Consider the following 15,453-nt stretch of genomic DNA (forward strand, 5'->3'; position numbering starts at 1 on the left):
AGATCTAGTGCTGTTCAAATACGCATGTGCACTAGAGTGTGAAAGATCAGTTGCTTTAATCGGATTTGAATTCCTAACAAATCCTCATTGTCCCAATTGGTTAATTTTGTGATTAGCTGTTGTATTCCGTCTAGCCTGATATATAAACACTATCACTGATCGTACAAATTGTGTAGCTTGTACGTCAGATCAGGGTGTTGGAGTGGGGTAGGCATTTTAAGATATGTTTTTTTTTTTTATTGTTAGATCTTTTTGTTTTTATCTCCGGGTAAATATCATATGACTGTAGAAGTACCTACTCCAATAGTAATCTAATTTCGCTATAGATAACACTGTATCAGTGGAATTCAAAATGTTATCGTCTCCAGAAACATAGGCCTGCTGAATAATTCCTTAATTAATTCAGACACTTGATACTTATATAGACAAAGGAAGGATATCTAAAAAGGCACATTTCGTTACACTGGCGTTGATCTTGGCATGGAGGATGAAGCTTCTTTCCTCCATGGTCTGGGGAAAACTTGTGATGAAGGAGTCCCAACTGCATGTTTATTATCACAAGGCGTGAAGATGAGAGGCCGGCGCCATGCTAGGAAATTATAAAAGCAACGAAAGGGAAATTAAATCAGCCTTGCCAATTAATAGGATATATGATAACAGAAACACAATTTTAACTAATGATTTTATGGTTGATAAAACTTTCCGAAGTAGTCCTACTGGACATCGTCCATATGTTATTCCATTTAATACTCTCATAATATATTGTAAGAGTTTTATATACTAAACGTCGAATATTTATGCCTACAACATAATATTATGGGATGTTTTGTTTACAGTATCTTGAAATAATTATTCTATCCCCGTTTTCGGTTTGTTAAGTCCTGAGTATTAACTTTTCCAAAAAAAAAATTGTGCTGCATTATTGTTTCTAATACATGTTGTGTGTGTGGAGGGTGTGGAAACAAAACTATTCAATTAAACATTGAATATTTTTTTTAGAAGTATGATATAAATTATCAGCGTTGGCACTATTAAAATGGGCTATTTCAATTTTAGTTGATTAATATAATTTTACTCTAATTACAAAATATATTGAATAACACAATCCAGAGTGTTAATCAAACTTAACAAAGCAGCGCTGAGAATACGCGTGCATCTCACAAACACGTGTTATGTCCCACAAACGAACAAACACTGGTCAGGTTCACACGACAAGAGCCATAGTATCCGTTAGTACCCGTGTGAGACCGCCCGATCGGTACCAGGATCCGGACACGCTAACGGTTAGCGAGCACTCTCGGTTGGCAAGTTGAGCGCATTTCTATCATTAACCAATCACATGTACGCATTTCCAGTTTCCTGTTGGCCAGTGATCCGATCATCATCTTCTTGGTATGTGGATCAGGGATTTTCTTGTATGAACGCACGGCGGGTGAGTGGAAAGGCCCATTGATTCAAGCCAATCTGATCAATGCAACCATAGTAACAGTGATATTTATGTTTCTGACATTTGCGATGAAAATGTTTTTCTCGTAATTTCTTTTATAATTTCAAGCTAGCTTAGATATAGGCCTACAACATAAGCAATTTAAATAGTGAATGATTTGTTTTCGTCTCAACAGTCACGCTTAAAAAAAACTAAAAAAAAAAACTAATAGAATAACAAGGACGATTCAATCAGTTATTACTTATGATATAAACAGGTAATAAAATAAAGAGGAAATGACATAAACGGTATTTTTTATTTAACTAAAACAGGAATTTAATCATGTTAAACTTTTCGTCTAGCAGATGGGAGAGACAGGGTAATTATTTTTATTATTATTATTATTATTATTTTAATTTTTAATGCACTTGAAGTATGGAACGCCAAAAGGACAAATTACAAGTGGCGCAGTGCAAAAGTCAGTCACAGTGCAAAAGTCAAGTGGCACAGTGCAAAACTAAAGTGGCGCAGTGCAAAACTAATATGGTGGCACACGCATTTTGAGTTTGCACTGCACCACTTGACTTTTGTACGGTGCCGCTTGACTTTTGGCGATACTGTATGGAATGCCAATTTGGCATTAAAATAGAAATTAACTAATTTTTACTAGGTAGGCCTATATTATTATTATTATTATTATTATTATTATTATTATTATTATTATTATTATTATTATTATTCATATCCCCCAATAGGGAACCTCGGCCCCCGTCGGGCAAATTCTTGTGCCACCCCTCAAACTATATTTAGTTAAAGATAAACTAAAACAATAATTACATACACATTGGTAAAAGTATAGTGTAGCCCAAGAGAATGAATTTTTCTTTCTTTTATTGAATGTTCTTCTGGAAATTAAATCCCGCTTTAGTAATATGTTCCATCTCCTTTTTAAATCACCATTTACACATGTAATTAATTAGGATCCTATTCCTCAATCATCTACATCAACAATTGGATACTGAAATACACAGGTTTAATATTTAATACTAATGAATTTAAATGAGGATGTGATATTATGAGTGTTGGCACAGTATAGTCTTGTGTCCATTCACCTTGGTCATTAAATGTCTATGTCTATAGAATAAACTTGATATTTTTGATGACGGAATACCGTACGTCTCGTATTTTTTCTGTATTCTTATTTTTATTTATTTATTTATTGCCATTTTTCTGCTGTTTTGATAGGCCTACCTTTAAACCCACACGCAACCGCCTTGTTGCTGCTATGTATTTTTGTTGTGAAGAACATTGAAGTTTGAATAAATATAGCTCAAATAATAAAGTGTTATTCGTATAACTAAAAAACGGACACACAAAGTATATCGTTGCAGCAAAGTGTCACTGCACTGTGAGCCTAAATCAAGCCTGTTTATGTTTTCAACTTCTTTGGATTCATATTGGGCTTCTTTTTCTATTAAAATAATGTTACATTCGATTTATTTTTCTATCAATATTCATTTTAGGGCCTCTACTTGTTTTCTCTACATGGCTTATCCTATTAATCAGGGTTGTTTTTTGCACTTTTGCCTTTCTTGTCTTGTTTTAATATAAGTGAGCCTACACACTGCAATGCAGTCCAAATAAAGCTGAGGATATTTAAAAAAGAATGGAATCACCAGCCTTCATGAATTTTGTAGGCATAGGGTGGAGGTAGGCACAGAATTATGTGTTCTTGATATTTTTATTCATTTATTTTATTTAGTTTAATTTTGATGCCAAAATTGGCGTTCCATACAATATCGCCTAAAGTAAAGTGGCGCAGTGCAAAAGTCAAGTGGTGCATTGCAAAAGTCAAGTGACACAGTGCAAAACTAAAGTGGCACAGTGCAAAACTAAAGTGGCGCAGTGCAAAACTAAAGTGGCGCAGTGCAAAACTAAAGTGGCGCAGTGCAAAATTCAAGTAGCAGCACACGCATTTGGAATTGCACTGCACCACTTTCGTTTTGCACTGCGCCATTTTAGTTTTGCACTGTGCCACTTTAGTTTTGCACTGTGCCACTTTAGTTTTGCACTGCGCCACTTTAGTTTTGTACTGTGCCACTTTAGTTTTGCACTGTGTCACTTGACTTTTGCACTACGCCACATGTAATTTGTCGTTTTGGCGTTCCATATTGAAGGTCGTTAATACAAAACACGTTTATCGGGTCCACCCCCTCCAGAAATGCCCATCAGAAAGAATTAGGCCTAATACCACCATATCTGACATCCGCCAATGTAACCAACACAATGTTTCGTGTGAACATTTTCACGGCTCACCCATGTTTAGAACCGTAGAAAGCCACTATTGCACACGATTTAATGTTTGAATAAGCTTGTTCAATATCATTTTTGGCTTGAACGGCTTTGGCTTCCACAACCCCCGATGATTAAGGCTTCGGTAGCTACAGCCTACGCTGCCCCGGGGACTCTCAGTTTAACGTTCTTATCTGATACATAGGCCTAGTTTGGTTTAGTTGGCTGTATGGGTAACGTCCGTCATTATCAAGTTTAGTTGGCGTGGTTCGATAATTGGGACTACTGAAAACAACAAATAGGGTGGGGTATGCGGGTCATTTGATCTTACTGGAGTGAGTCGCTACCCTAACACAGGCCCGTAGCGTGGGGCGTTAAGGGGGTTACGACGAACCGCCAAAAAACTGGAGACGGTCCGCATTTAAAACGAAATATTGATATTCGTAGATATATTTACAATGTTCTCCAGAGTATCGGAGATCATACAAGCCAAAGGGTCCACTTTCCACTGAAATGAACTTCTCACAAGTTAAGTCACGCTACGGGCCTGAACATTAATAATCATTGTTTTATAGGCTGCAGGCCCGTAGCCAGGTCATTTCAAGGGGGGTTCTCTGGGCGTGGGGTGCAGGGGCCTGCCTAAGGGCCCCGGTGGGGTCGGGGGCGAAGCCCCCGAAGCCAGAGCACCTTTTGTGTTTAATGGGTCTATATAATGTTATAAAAGCAGTTATGTTTTGAAAAAGATCTATGTAATAAAAAGGTGGTAATATAATAAAATTATAATATATTTCGTGAGTGGATTTCCCGTACGATTAAAAATCGTAACGGTACCGCATCGTGAGTGGATTTCCCGTACGATTAAAAATCGTAACGGTACCGCATCGTGAGTGGATTTCCCGTACGATTAAACATCGTAACGGTACAGGAGTTCGTGCTTCGAACAGGTCATTCCATTCATAGAAGAAATCTTTTGATGGAGAAAGTGTACTTTTTTAGCAAAGGTTTGCCTAGGTCGAAACTAACTCCGGCTATATAAAAATTGATTAGAATATTGAAAATGTTATTCGTGTTGATGAATACATAAAGATTACTAGGCCTAATAGGTTCATTTTTATTGATCTAATCTACGTGTATTTACTTTCATAGTTTATATTTAAATATTTAAAATTGTTTATAAATTTATCTAAAATACTATATGAAATAATGTCATCATTAAAATTTATGATAATAATTGATATTTAAATAATGCAAAAGATTGAAACGTTAAATACAGACACAAAGTAACAGAAAATATGTAAATCTGTAATAAAATGATATAAATTTATATATATATATATATATATATATATATATATATGCGTAAATATGTATTTAGTATAAAAAGTTAAATTTAAACGAAAATATGGAAGAAGCATAGGAAGAAAGAAGAATAGGAAAAAAAATGAAAAATGAACAATAATAATCATTTTTTCATTATTGCATCTCGTTTTTGTGAAAATAACCCACCTTAAAGGAATATATGTCGTTTTCCTCTTTGCCACAGTGGACGAAAAAAGTCAGTTATTCTACGACGTTTCGTAATTCTTTATCGCATTCCGTTCTGTTGTGTGTGTGTCTGCTGTTGAAAACAACCTTCCTAATTTTGTGACTGGCTATGATGACTGAGATGGACCATGTTGACTTATTAATAATATTTTGTTTGGGATGGAAAAAAGGAGTCAATTTCCCAAAAATGCTCCATCAGCAAATAGGGTGCGCTGTGGACAGTATGGCTATGGAATTTTCTAACCACACAGTCCAGAATCAGGTGATTAAGTCGCAAAACTTTAGCTGCATTTGGTGGATTAAGCCGCAAAACTTTAGCTTCGTTTAGTGGCGCCATTTACTCTAGGTAGACGGCGACCAGTTTCGTTACCGGTTGGTACATTCTTACAAACATTCAGGCAAAGGCCAGTCAATGTTGAGACGGGAGCCGGGTTTTTATCGATGTTTGCCATCCTTATATGTAAGCCATCGTAAATTCATAGTTTGCCGGAGTTGTGTTCAATTTAAATCTCCGAACTTCTGAAGATGAGATGTTCTATGAATGAAGGCTTGTATCGCAGGCTAGAATTAAAAAAACGGGTCACCAAATAATGAATTAGGTGCTAAATTTTGATTTAATGATGGGTAAGTTAAAAACAGACATTCCGTCCGAGTGGGACTCATTAAAAAATTTGAGGGGGTTCGCTAGAGAACAGGGGGGTTCGCTAGAAAAGGGGGGTTCGCCCGAACCATAAAAACCCCCCCTGGCTACGGGCCTGGGCTGGTGGTTGTTGGTTGGTTTCCTGGTAGAAGCATTCCAGACGCGGCCCTGTTTTTAACCGATTCTACCACCGCCACGTACAACCAGAAATATAAAAACATCGAACATCACGCCTAGAGACAGCAGTGGATAAAACATCAAGGCAAAGAAGCGTGGGCAAAATTTCGTTTTGTACAGTACATGGATTCGAAAAAAAGTGTTGGTGCTTTGTCAGTACTCTATCAAAGCCATTTTTCTAAAGTTTTCCCTGAATTTTATATAATTTTTTGTGTGAATTGTATGATGATTTTGAACAAATAAATAAATGAATGGAATAATAACAGACGAATGACTAAACGGGCGGAGCGCGAACGAATGAATGAAAGAACTGAACAGAACAAGACGGAGATATGCACTCTTGACTGCACACTCAATTATTTCAATGTAATTAGAACTTTGTATAGTATATCAAAACAAAACAGGGCCACTGTAAACAAGCCTATTAGCGGGTTACAGATTAGGCCTACACGTCTGTATTTTGGCCTCCACACTACCAGGTCAACTGTTACGTCACTTGTATTTTGATCCAGTCAGTTTGGATGTTGCCCGCTGTGCGATATCATTTTCCCTTTCCATAACAGAAAGACTATAGAAAGCAAACATCTTTGCTTTGCCAATTCTCTTATTTGAATACATTCTAAGTGCGAACACGAAAAGAATACATCACAATCCATGTACTGAATTGTATTTTAAAAATAAAATGTTTGGGCCTTTTGAACGTATTATTCTTCAAATGCAAATCGATTAATCTAATACGTACACACTTTTTATGTCTTGTTTTGCCCTTCATGGTTGCGTGTTTTAATATAATCAAATCTGAAATACAATATCAAGAATAACTCCCGGGAATAACTAATACAGACAAGCAAAGTAAACCGTTAATGACATTTATCGCAAATCTTGATCTATTCATAGTAAATTTCCGGTACTGTATATTATTTTTGTGATAATTTTGGTTCAAGAGCTCTGATCATAGGCTACAGAACAACTTATTATTATCCAAAGGATTCTCTATGATCCTCTCTCCCTTTTATTATCAATTATTTTATAACGCTCTAATTAACTATCCATATTGGCTTTAGCAGTACATTGGTTCTAATGATTATAACACCAAAATGATTATAACACCAAAAGGAGGCAAACCTTTTAATAACTTTTACAGTGTTATCAAGACGCATCCATTTGGTTTGGTTTTGCCATAGTTGCGATTAAGATAAATGTTTTAAATCAGTCGTTTTATTTATTATTATCATTATATCGGTAATCCATTATTCAATTACAACAACAGCAACGTTGTCATTGTTGATCACCCTCTTTAGTTTTTTAGTCCTCACGGTAGACTACGGTATATAAGAAAGTATAATAGGCCTCACTTAGGCCTGCTCCAAGTATTGAAAATACACACCATCGTGTTGGGATTCAATATTTCGACATTGTGTCATCATTCCTGATGATGGCATAATTATTGTCGAATTGAATCCTAACACGATGGCGTGTATATTTCAATACTTGGAGTAGCCTATATATTACACTTTCTTATGAGATTAATCAGCCCTTTCGGTTGATATTATGTGTATCGTATATGCCTATGTGTATTGTAAATATAATCGTTGACAGACATAATATTAATAGACCTATTATAGGTAGGCACTACGGTAAGACACTTCGACTTCCATCATTGGTGTGTATCATTAATTATTATTCATTGACGGTACTGCATAGTACTACTAATGTATATTTTTATTGGACCAGGCCTAGGTAGGTGCGTAGCTTGTACGCACTACAGGTATTCGTCGTATACGTCATTGGGCATGACGGTTTCAAAACGTTCAAAATGTTTGTTCCTATAATGATTAACATTAGTATATGTACGCCTATATCTACCACGTGGCACATCATACTTCCCGGTGTGTTAGTGGATGCGTAGAATAGTTACTCTTGATGCTTACACGTCGACATTACTTCATCAACAGCATGTGTTTTAAGAACGATTGTCGAGTGAGGTTAATGCCGGTGTCAAGTCAAATTGACTGCACAGTTCGAAATACTCTGTTTATTTATATATCAACAACCCCGAAAACCGAGTATTATTGGCACTGCTTGAGCGCCGGTGTCAAGTCAAAATGTGCAAAGTTCGAAAGTAGCGGAATTTTTTAATTAAAAAAATAGAGGGTTAAATGCATAATGACACCGGTTGAGCGCCAGTGTCAAGTCAAATTGTGCTTTAGTACAAAATCTATGATCAACCGCCTTGAAAGAGCTAAATGCGTAGGCACCGGTTGTAGTGCTCATCCGGCGGTTTTTTCGCAGTCTCGTCTGATGTCCCCTGTATCTTGAACCGTAACCAGTCGAAAATCTAATCGTAGGCCCAATCAGTTCATTGACTCCTTAAGTATAATATATTAGGCCTTTATATCCACCTAGCAAACCAACGTCAGTTATATTGTGGTATTTTTTTAGGTTTCCTAAACATTTCTTCTGTTTTTAATTACAAAGTAACGTAGGCCTGTATTTAATATAGCTTGTAGAGCCTTATTATCAATTTTGAATTGCTTGGCTACTTTTGAGACCTTAGAAGTTACAACTTGAAGAACGAGAAACTATTGTAAACATATTAAAGATAAAATATAATGCAGTACCTGTACCGCTCTATTTTTTTACTATTGGCTTATACAGTACGGCACGTCTGTACGGGAAACCCCGCGAAAACTGAATCGTATATAAACATTTTGTCATATATTTTAATATAATATACACGAGACATGTAATCAACAAGTGATATTTCGAATGTGTGCTTATATTTATTACTCCTAAAAAATGATCTCTTTAAAAATCAATACCAGTGTCACAGAGATATTTGGTCGACATAACTAGAATTCGGCCCCGAGCAAGGGAGTCGGCCCTTTGCCGAAAATATGCCAATTCTTAGTTTAAACTGCGCATGCCCATATCCAAGGTTTATCGTCATAAACCTATATTTTGGGCATGTTGCTTAACCTTTATACGGGCATGCGCTATTAAAAAATGAGCTTATCCAGCATGAAGGCTGTAATTTTACTGTTCCCTTGTTACACTGACTCTTGACTCACTCCTCTTCTTGTTATTTTACTTATTCTTTATAACTCATTTGCTTTCTTTTTAAAACATATTTAACAGTGAACGGTATAAACTCTTATATTTACACCTTGACAAACAATAAAATGTTTTAAAACTTGTATTCGTACAGTAACAATATATAATATAATTACAAACGACATTTCATTGCAGCATATTTCGGTAATAAAATGTTAAGTGAAATGTTTTCATATTCAGCCACGTTATTGGTCAATTTTCATCATATGACTAATCGATCGTAAGCACATATTATGGGTTAGTATGACTAATCGATTGTAAGCCCATTGGGTTAGTACACTTAGCATGTTCAGAAGAGGTACAGGGCCGAAGCCTAGCCTGAAGACACGCGTTCACATTTTTAATAAGAAACTATTATACAGGTTCTTGCTATTATACTTCTTCGTGATACATTGAAAGACAATATAAATGTGCAGCATAATTTAAGAAGTTTATTTGTGATATAATTTCTTTAAAGAAAATATATAACTACATAACGACATTCGAGACGAAATATATAATTTAACCCACCTCTCCTTGTGCACTCTAACAAAGTGTGTCATTCACTGTTTCCTATGATTGCGTTTGTATGGTGTACGCATGCGTGAAGACTCCCATGTGCATAAGTCACATAACATTTCCGACACATTTCTATTTTGAATCGTGTTGAATCATAATCATGTAAATCTAAACATTCCCTTTGATACGAGACGTTTCCCGAGACGTTTCCCATAGGTCATTTTTGATAGGCCTATCTTACAGAAAGAAATCTAAAATAAATATATATACACGTGTAGGCCTATTTTTAATGCTTTGTTTTAAAGTTATAATTTAAATGAAAAGAGGAAACAACTCCAACAATTGTTAGAACATTCTATAAACCAGTAGCGTATCTAAGAGGGAAAAAAGATCGGGAGGCCCCTTAGATACGCCCAGAATATAATCGTGTACCTCGGGTTTCCCCGCTCACTTCATTCTCGAGCTAGCCCCCCACCCCCTTTTCAATGAGTGTGAGTACGCCCACCAACTCTCGGAAACAAATATGTATATGCCAGTCAGACAATGGATCCACAGCTTCATGAAATATCTTTGGGGCGGTGTAAGGAGTTCCAGATACTTGGCAAAGGCTTCAGTAAATCCTCTCTGGCATCGCGTAGCAGATATTGCATTGGTACTTCCCTATATCCAAGCAACCGTAACACGTCCCGACAGACATCTTGGATTCCTACCGACGTTTCAAACGGGATACTATAACGCCACTCTTGCCAAGTCGCTGAAGAATTGCGGGTGACAGCGTAAGAATCTCCTCTTGAGGTCTTTGTGTTGTTTCTTAGCCACTGGACTACGTTGCGAGGAAGGCGTCCAAGACCCGCGAAATCATAAATATCTTGCGCAGTTTCTGCAGGTTTTCTTGCCATATCCTCGTACCGCACTATCTTATAAATGCCTTTCAACCAATCAGGGGTGGGTACGTTTGTAACGAACTCCAAATTTTGCTGCATTCGTAAACAAAGATATCTGACGTTATTCAATTCATCTGCCGTCATGTCCATAGGTTTTTTCTCACTTTTCGCGCGACTAATAAAAGTGCCACGTGGGTCACGTACCAGATGAATAATCTTTAAGTTAAGTGATGGGTCGCGTGCCAACGGCTCAATGTCTTGGAGTTTAGCAAAGCGAATCGTTTTAATCGCAAATTGTTTATACTTTGTACATTCCGATCGTGTAGTAGTTGATTTTAGTGCTTTACATGTCGGACGCTTCGCTGATGTCTCTTCGGGTTCACAGAGAGGCGACGAGGACAAAACTCGACTGGACATTCGATGCAAATAATTCCGACTGTAGAAATTCAATAACAAATGTTTTGGTGGGAAACGGCATTTAAAAATATCGGATATCATCTCTGTAGAATTTCCTGGAAAAAATTGTCTCGGTACCGTTTGCTCAATACTTTTAAGGGGTTCAAAATGAAAGAAAATGTTTTTATTTTGATTAAATAGTTGACCTAGAAAACTTGAACCAGACCTTCGATTAGTAACTATCAAAATATGTGTAGCAGTTTTTGGTGTAGAATAATCGTCTGCATTTTCGTCATACTTTGAAAACAATGACGGTAGAACTTGAAACCTAGGCCCATAATTGAGGATACTTCGCCGGATAATTTGAGCAAGCTGAGGGCTTTGATCAGCCGTGTTTCCCGCACCATTACCGTTTAAATCCTGCTTGCCGTGGCGAAATGAGTCTATAAAGATTTCGCTCGCAGTTTGTATCAAAGTGAAGGTAACACCAAGTACGAAAGCGTACGTGATGACGGCAAAGGAGCAACAAGCCCGGGGGCGGTAAAACATCCGACGAATATTCATGGGCACTGAAAAAAAAAGCAGACGACAATTAGCATAGGCTTAAAAATATCAAGTTGTCATGACGTCACACAATCATTCAAGGGAAATTGTAGGTGCGGTGCGTCGGTTAGTATAAACCCAGGACAAGACGTTCATGTACGTATATAATTGTGGTTTAGTAAAAACGAATTTTTGATACTTGATTTTATGATAATACGAGATGAAAGCCGGTAACTTTTTATAACTCATGTGCGAAACATATTTAACCCTGTAAAACCACAGAAGCTGTTAGTCCGTGACAGGTGACAGGGTCATACGACGACTGTGGTATTCTTGTAAAGATTGTACTGTGCGTTCTATGCCTTCAGTTGTTTAGATTGCATTCTAGGTATACTGTACTTAACTCTATAAAAATACCACATACTACGCTGTTTTCACCAGAAGGATGTATCCTTCCGTTCATTCAACAACCGAGTGTCTGCGATTCAATCGATTCAAAATTAGAATTCACCTCAAAGCACCCTTTTCTAAACTAGTCTACCACTGCAGCCTTGGACTTTCTGCTGTCTTGCCTGGCCATGGCATAGAACAATATTGTTGTATAACATAGAGGTATAACCATCCGTATAACCAGAAATAATTTATTTCATTACCTTCATAAATTGGTTGACCAAGGAGGAATAGCTTCTCTTATCTGATCTAATCATTGGACACGTCACTGATCGGACGCTAGGCGTCCCACTGGTCCGGACCTCAGGACTTGTTGAACCATGGAGGTATGGTTGAACCCACTAATGATATCCAGAATGCCCCTCACGGACTTTCGATAAGTTCCCTATTCCCAATCAAGAGAAACAGGACATGCAAGACAAGAACTTGCATAGGCCTATATTTAAAGACATGACTTTCCTAATGGCTCAAAACCGGCCTCGACAGCCATACATTAAAATGGCAAGACACAATTTTACCGTGATATGTTTTATTGCATTCATCAATTTGTACAATTCATCTTCTAATAGTTACAATAAAGGGTGGTTTGATAATTTTGTCCTCTTCCCAATGCTATATAAATCCGGTAAAAAATTAATTGACAACAGCAGGAAAGATCATTAAAATGCTGAAAATGGCAGAGATAAGCCTACACTAAAGCTTAGAGAAATCGCAGGACCAGGAGCATAGCTACAGTACGACTAAAACAGATAGAGGGTTAGTGGTACGTTATAAGGTTCAGGGGTCAGTGGAACTAACACGATGTAGATCGTGTTTTGTTTAGTGTTAAGCTTGTGTCGCCCTTATTTTATTACTCACCCTTGTCATACGTTTCATTAGGTTCTAATATTATAGTAATCGAGTGTCAGCGGCATAATGAGCGATGCTGAAGATTGTTAACATAAGTTTAGAAGGTGAGAGGTCATATCAAGGCTAAATTGACACAGTGGTCAGTATAATTTCATAAACTTGCCATAAGGCGATATATTTTGCGGTGCTGCGTTCATTGAGGTAAAATAATACAAATACAGTACCTCCATCCGTTTATAAACCCATGTTTCTGTGGAGAAAATTTATTTCATAATACTACATAGTAGCGACACTACAAATATTTTTATCATCGAAAATATGAGCATTTAAAATTTGTGTTTGCGTATTTATTATGTCCTATTTTATATTTAAATTTATGCTTACGTTGTACCTAGGGTCTGTGGTTGTACACACCGCAAAGGTGTTATGGAGCTTGTATCTGGATAAAATCCATATAGCATAAATAGCAATCTAGTGGTAGATGATAAGAACCGGGAGTAACGGTGGAAACGAGGCAGTGGCGTATCTATGTGGGCGCAGGGGAGAGGGCAAAGCCTTCTTAAATAAGCTCCCTGGTCTCCCCGCGACCCCCACTTTGAAGCAAAACAATTAAAGTATTTAAAAAAGTAATTAAAAAATCACCTCATATTACCTTACTGTATTTGGATGCAGCGCCCCTTCACTATATCATCGAGCCCTCCCACTTCACCTTCGACTCCACCAGCCCCCCCCCCCATCCTATATGTAAGTCCTTTGGTAGAATCGAATGGAAGTACTGTATTGTTAGCTGGTACTTATATTATGATATGTGGACACATTTTAGTTCAGGGCCACCCATTATACACAAGACCTACATAGCAAGTGCAGGGAAGGGGTAAACAGTGCTTGTACCTTGAAAATAAAAAAAAATCTCAAATTGTAAATTTTATTTATGTACTCTAGAGGAAGGGAGAGGATCTCAGTAACAAAAAACGAAAAACGATTTTCAATGTAATGTAGTGAATTTTGAATGTTTTGTTATTGAATTTCTTCTTATTGTATTGATATTTTAAATAAATTTTATCTCGATCCTGTGGAAGAACGATTATTTAATCGAACAAGTTTATTTGTATTTTTGTGCTTTTAGTTTCGAGTTGAAATAGAGTTTATATAAAAAACTTTTTGTATTCTCTTAAAAAATAACGAAAAATAGCTTACAATACCCCTTAGGTTTGTGTATGCCTACTATTTAATACGGTGGATACTGTTACAGAAAAGGTGACGATCCATTTGAACCCAAACTACTCCAAGCATAGGGCACCGACAGACAGAGAATTATAGATAAAGACGGATGGTGGTGTTGTTATTTTAAGAAAGTGAACTCGAATTATGTTATTTTAAGAAATTGCACATCACGATAAATTAAAATTTTCTTAAATCGTTGTCCCCAATTTAATGTAGTTAAGTCTAATCTTAATTCACGTTGGAAAAAATCACGGAGGTATAATTACACGTAGGCCTACATTTCCAATGTTCAAATCAAAATCAAAGGAGGTGCTATCAACTTAGATGCTAAAGCAATTTGTTAAGCATTGGGGTATAATTAGAATAATTAAGACGAAGTCACGATTATATTCATACGCAAACAAGACTGAAGGGCAGATCACTATGACTTTTGATCCCGTCTTCGTTATTTCACACGGATGACGACACAAAGGGCGAAAATTAACGACTTCCGACACCTTCATTTATTAGTAGTAAAGTACATGCACACTTTCGTGCCAAAAAACATAACTTTCCATTATTTAGTAGCTTTCAAATATTTTGAGCGATAAAATATTTTCCTCAGTTTCGGTAATACCGGTAACAGACTGCCAAGTAGAATACGATAATTTAGAGAACAATTTTTTTTTTCAATCTGTGTGTCTCATTGATGAAGGTAATTCATTATTTTATCATTTTCGTATTTAAAAACAAATAATACTGCATCATCGGTAGGCTATGCCAGGCTAGCCAGGCCAGGCTGTCCATGGCCGTGCTCAATGCAAACACAAGATTTCCCGTCGAGGAAACGATTGCAATTAATCTAATCATGCATGATGGTCGGTTGGATCACAGATCTCTGATTTAATAGCTCTCTATCATCGGTTTTATTTCATTGTTCACTTCACAACGGAAGTGATGGCTTCATAAAAATCGCCTTCAAGCTATACTTCAAATTAAACAATGTTGAAGGCCATCACAATCAAAAGATAAGTGCATTTTATTAATTAATAATATGAAGTCACTTTAATTAATTTGACATGTCACTCCCGCATGACCTAACAATCGACCAGGCCATAAGTTACTGTTCCAATTTTTAGTGCCTCCCGGCTTATTTTTCTTGAATTTAAAGGGTGTCAAACTGCAACTTTCCCCGGGCATTTTAGCAGGTGGTGCGTATCGAGGTTAAATCAAGCACACCGGCTAGGCCTAGAATTGAGATCACGATAGATTATTATGTCATGCTCTTTAAGTTCTTTTCATTATGTACATATGTAGACAAGCATAATTTGATTTTAAAGACGGATTTTCCTATTTCTTGATACATGCAAGTTAGTCAAGTTCAAATCCAGACGGATTGAGCACTCTTTTCCTGATGATTGACTCAAGTTTTAGGC

At 36.8% G+C, this 15,453-nt stretch overlaps 1 protein-coding gene across 3 annotated transcripts in view; it reads right to left on the reverse strand.

The window, feature by feature from the left end:
• Window positions 1-8,843: 8,843 nt before the first annotated feature.
• Window positions 8,844-15,453, reverse strand: part of LOC117123067 (carbohydrate sulfotransferase 1-like) — an 8,734-nt gene continuing 2,124 nt past the window's right edge. For 2 of the 3 annotated variants that reach the window (XM_033268890.1, XM_033268888.1), the window contains exon 2: window positions 8,844-11,541. In XM_033268890.1, coding sequence (XP_033124781.1) covers window positions 10,250-11,536 — 1,287 coding nt within the window. In that variant the 5' untranslated portion in view covers window positions 11,537-11,541 and the 3' untranslated portion in view covers window positions 8,844-10,249. Of the gene's footprint in view, window positions 11,545-15,453 lie in introns of all 3 variants that reach the window. The other variant, XM_033268889.1, reaches the window with a different exon arrangement.

The sequence above is a fragment of the Anneissia japonica genome, unplaced genomic scaffold (genome assembly GCF_011630105.1).
Source record: "Anneissia japonica isolate Jap-2015-1 unplaced genomic scaffold, ASM1163010v1 scaffold2999_len715162_cov194, whole genome shotgun sequence".
NCBI lineage: Eukaryota > Metazoa > Echinodermata > Crinoidea > Comatulida > Comatulidae > Anneissia > Anneissia japonica.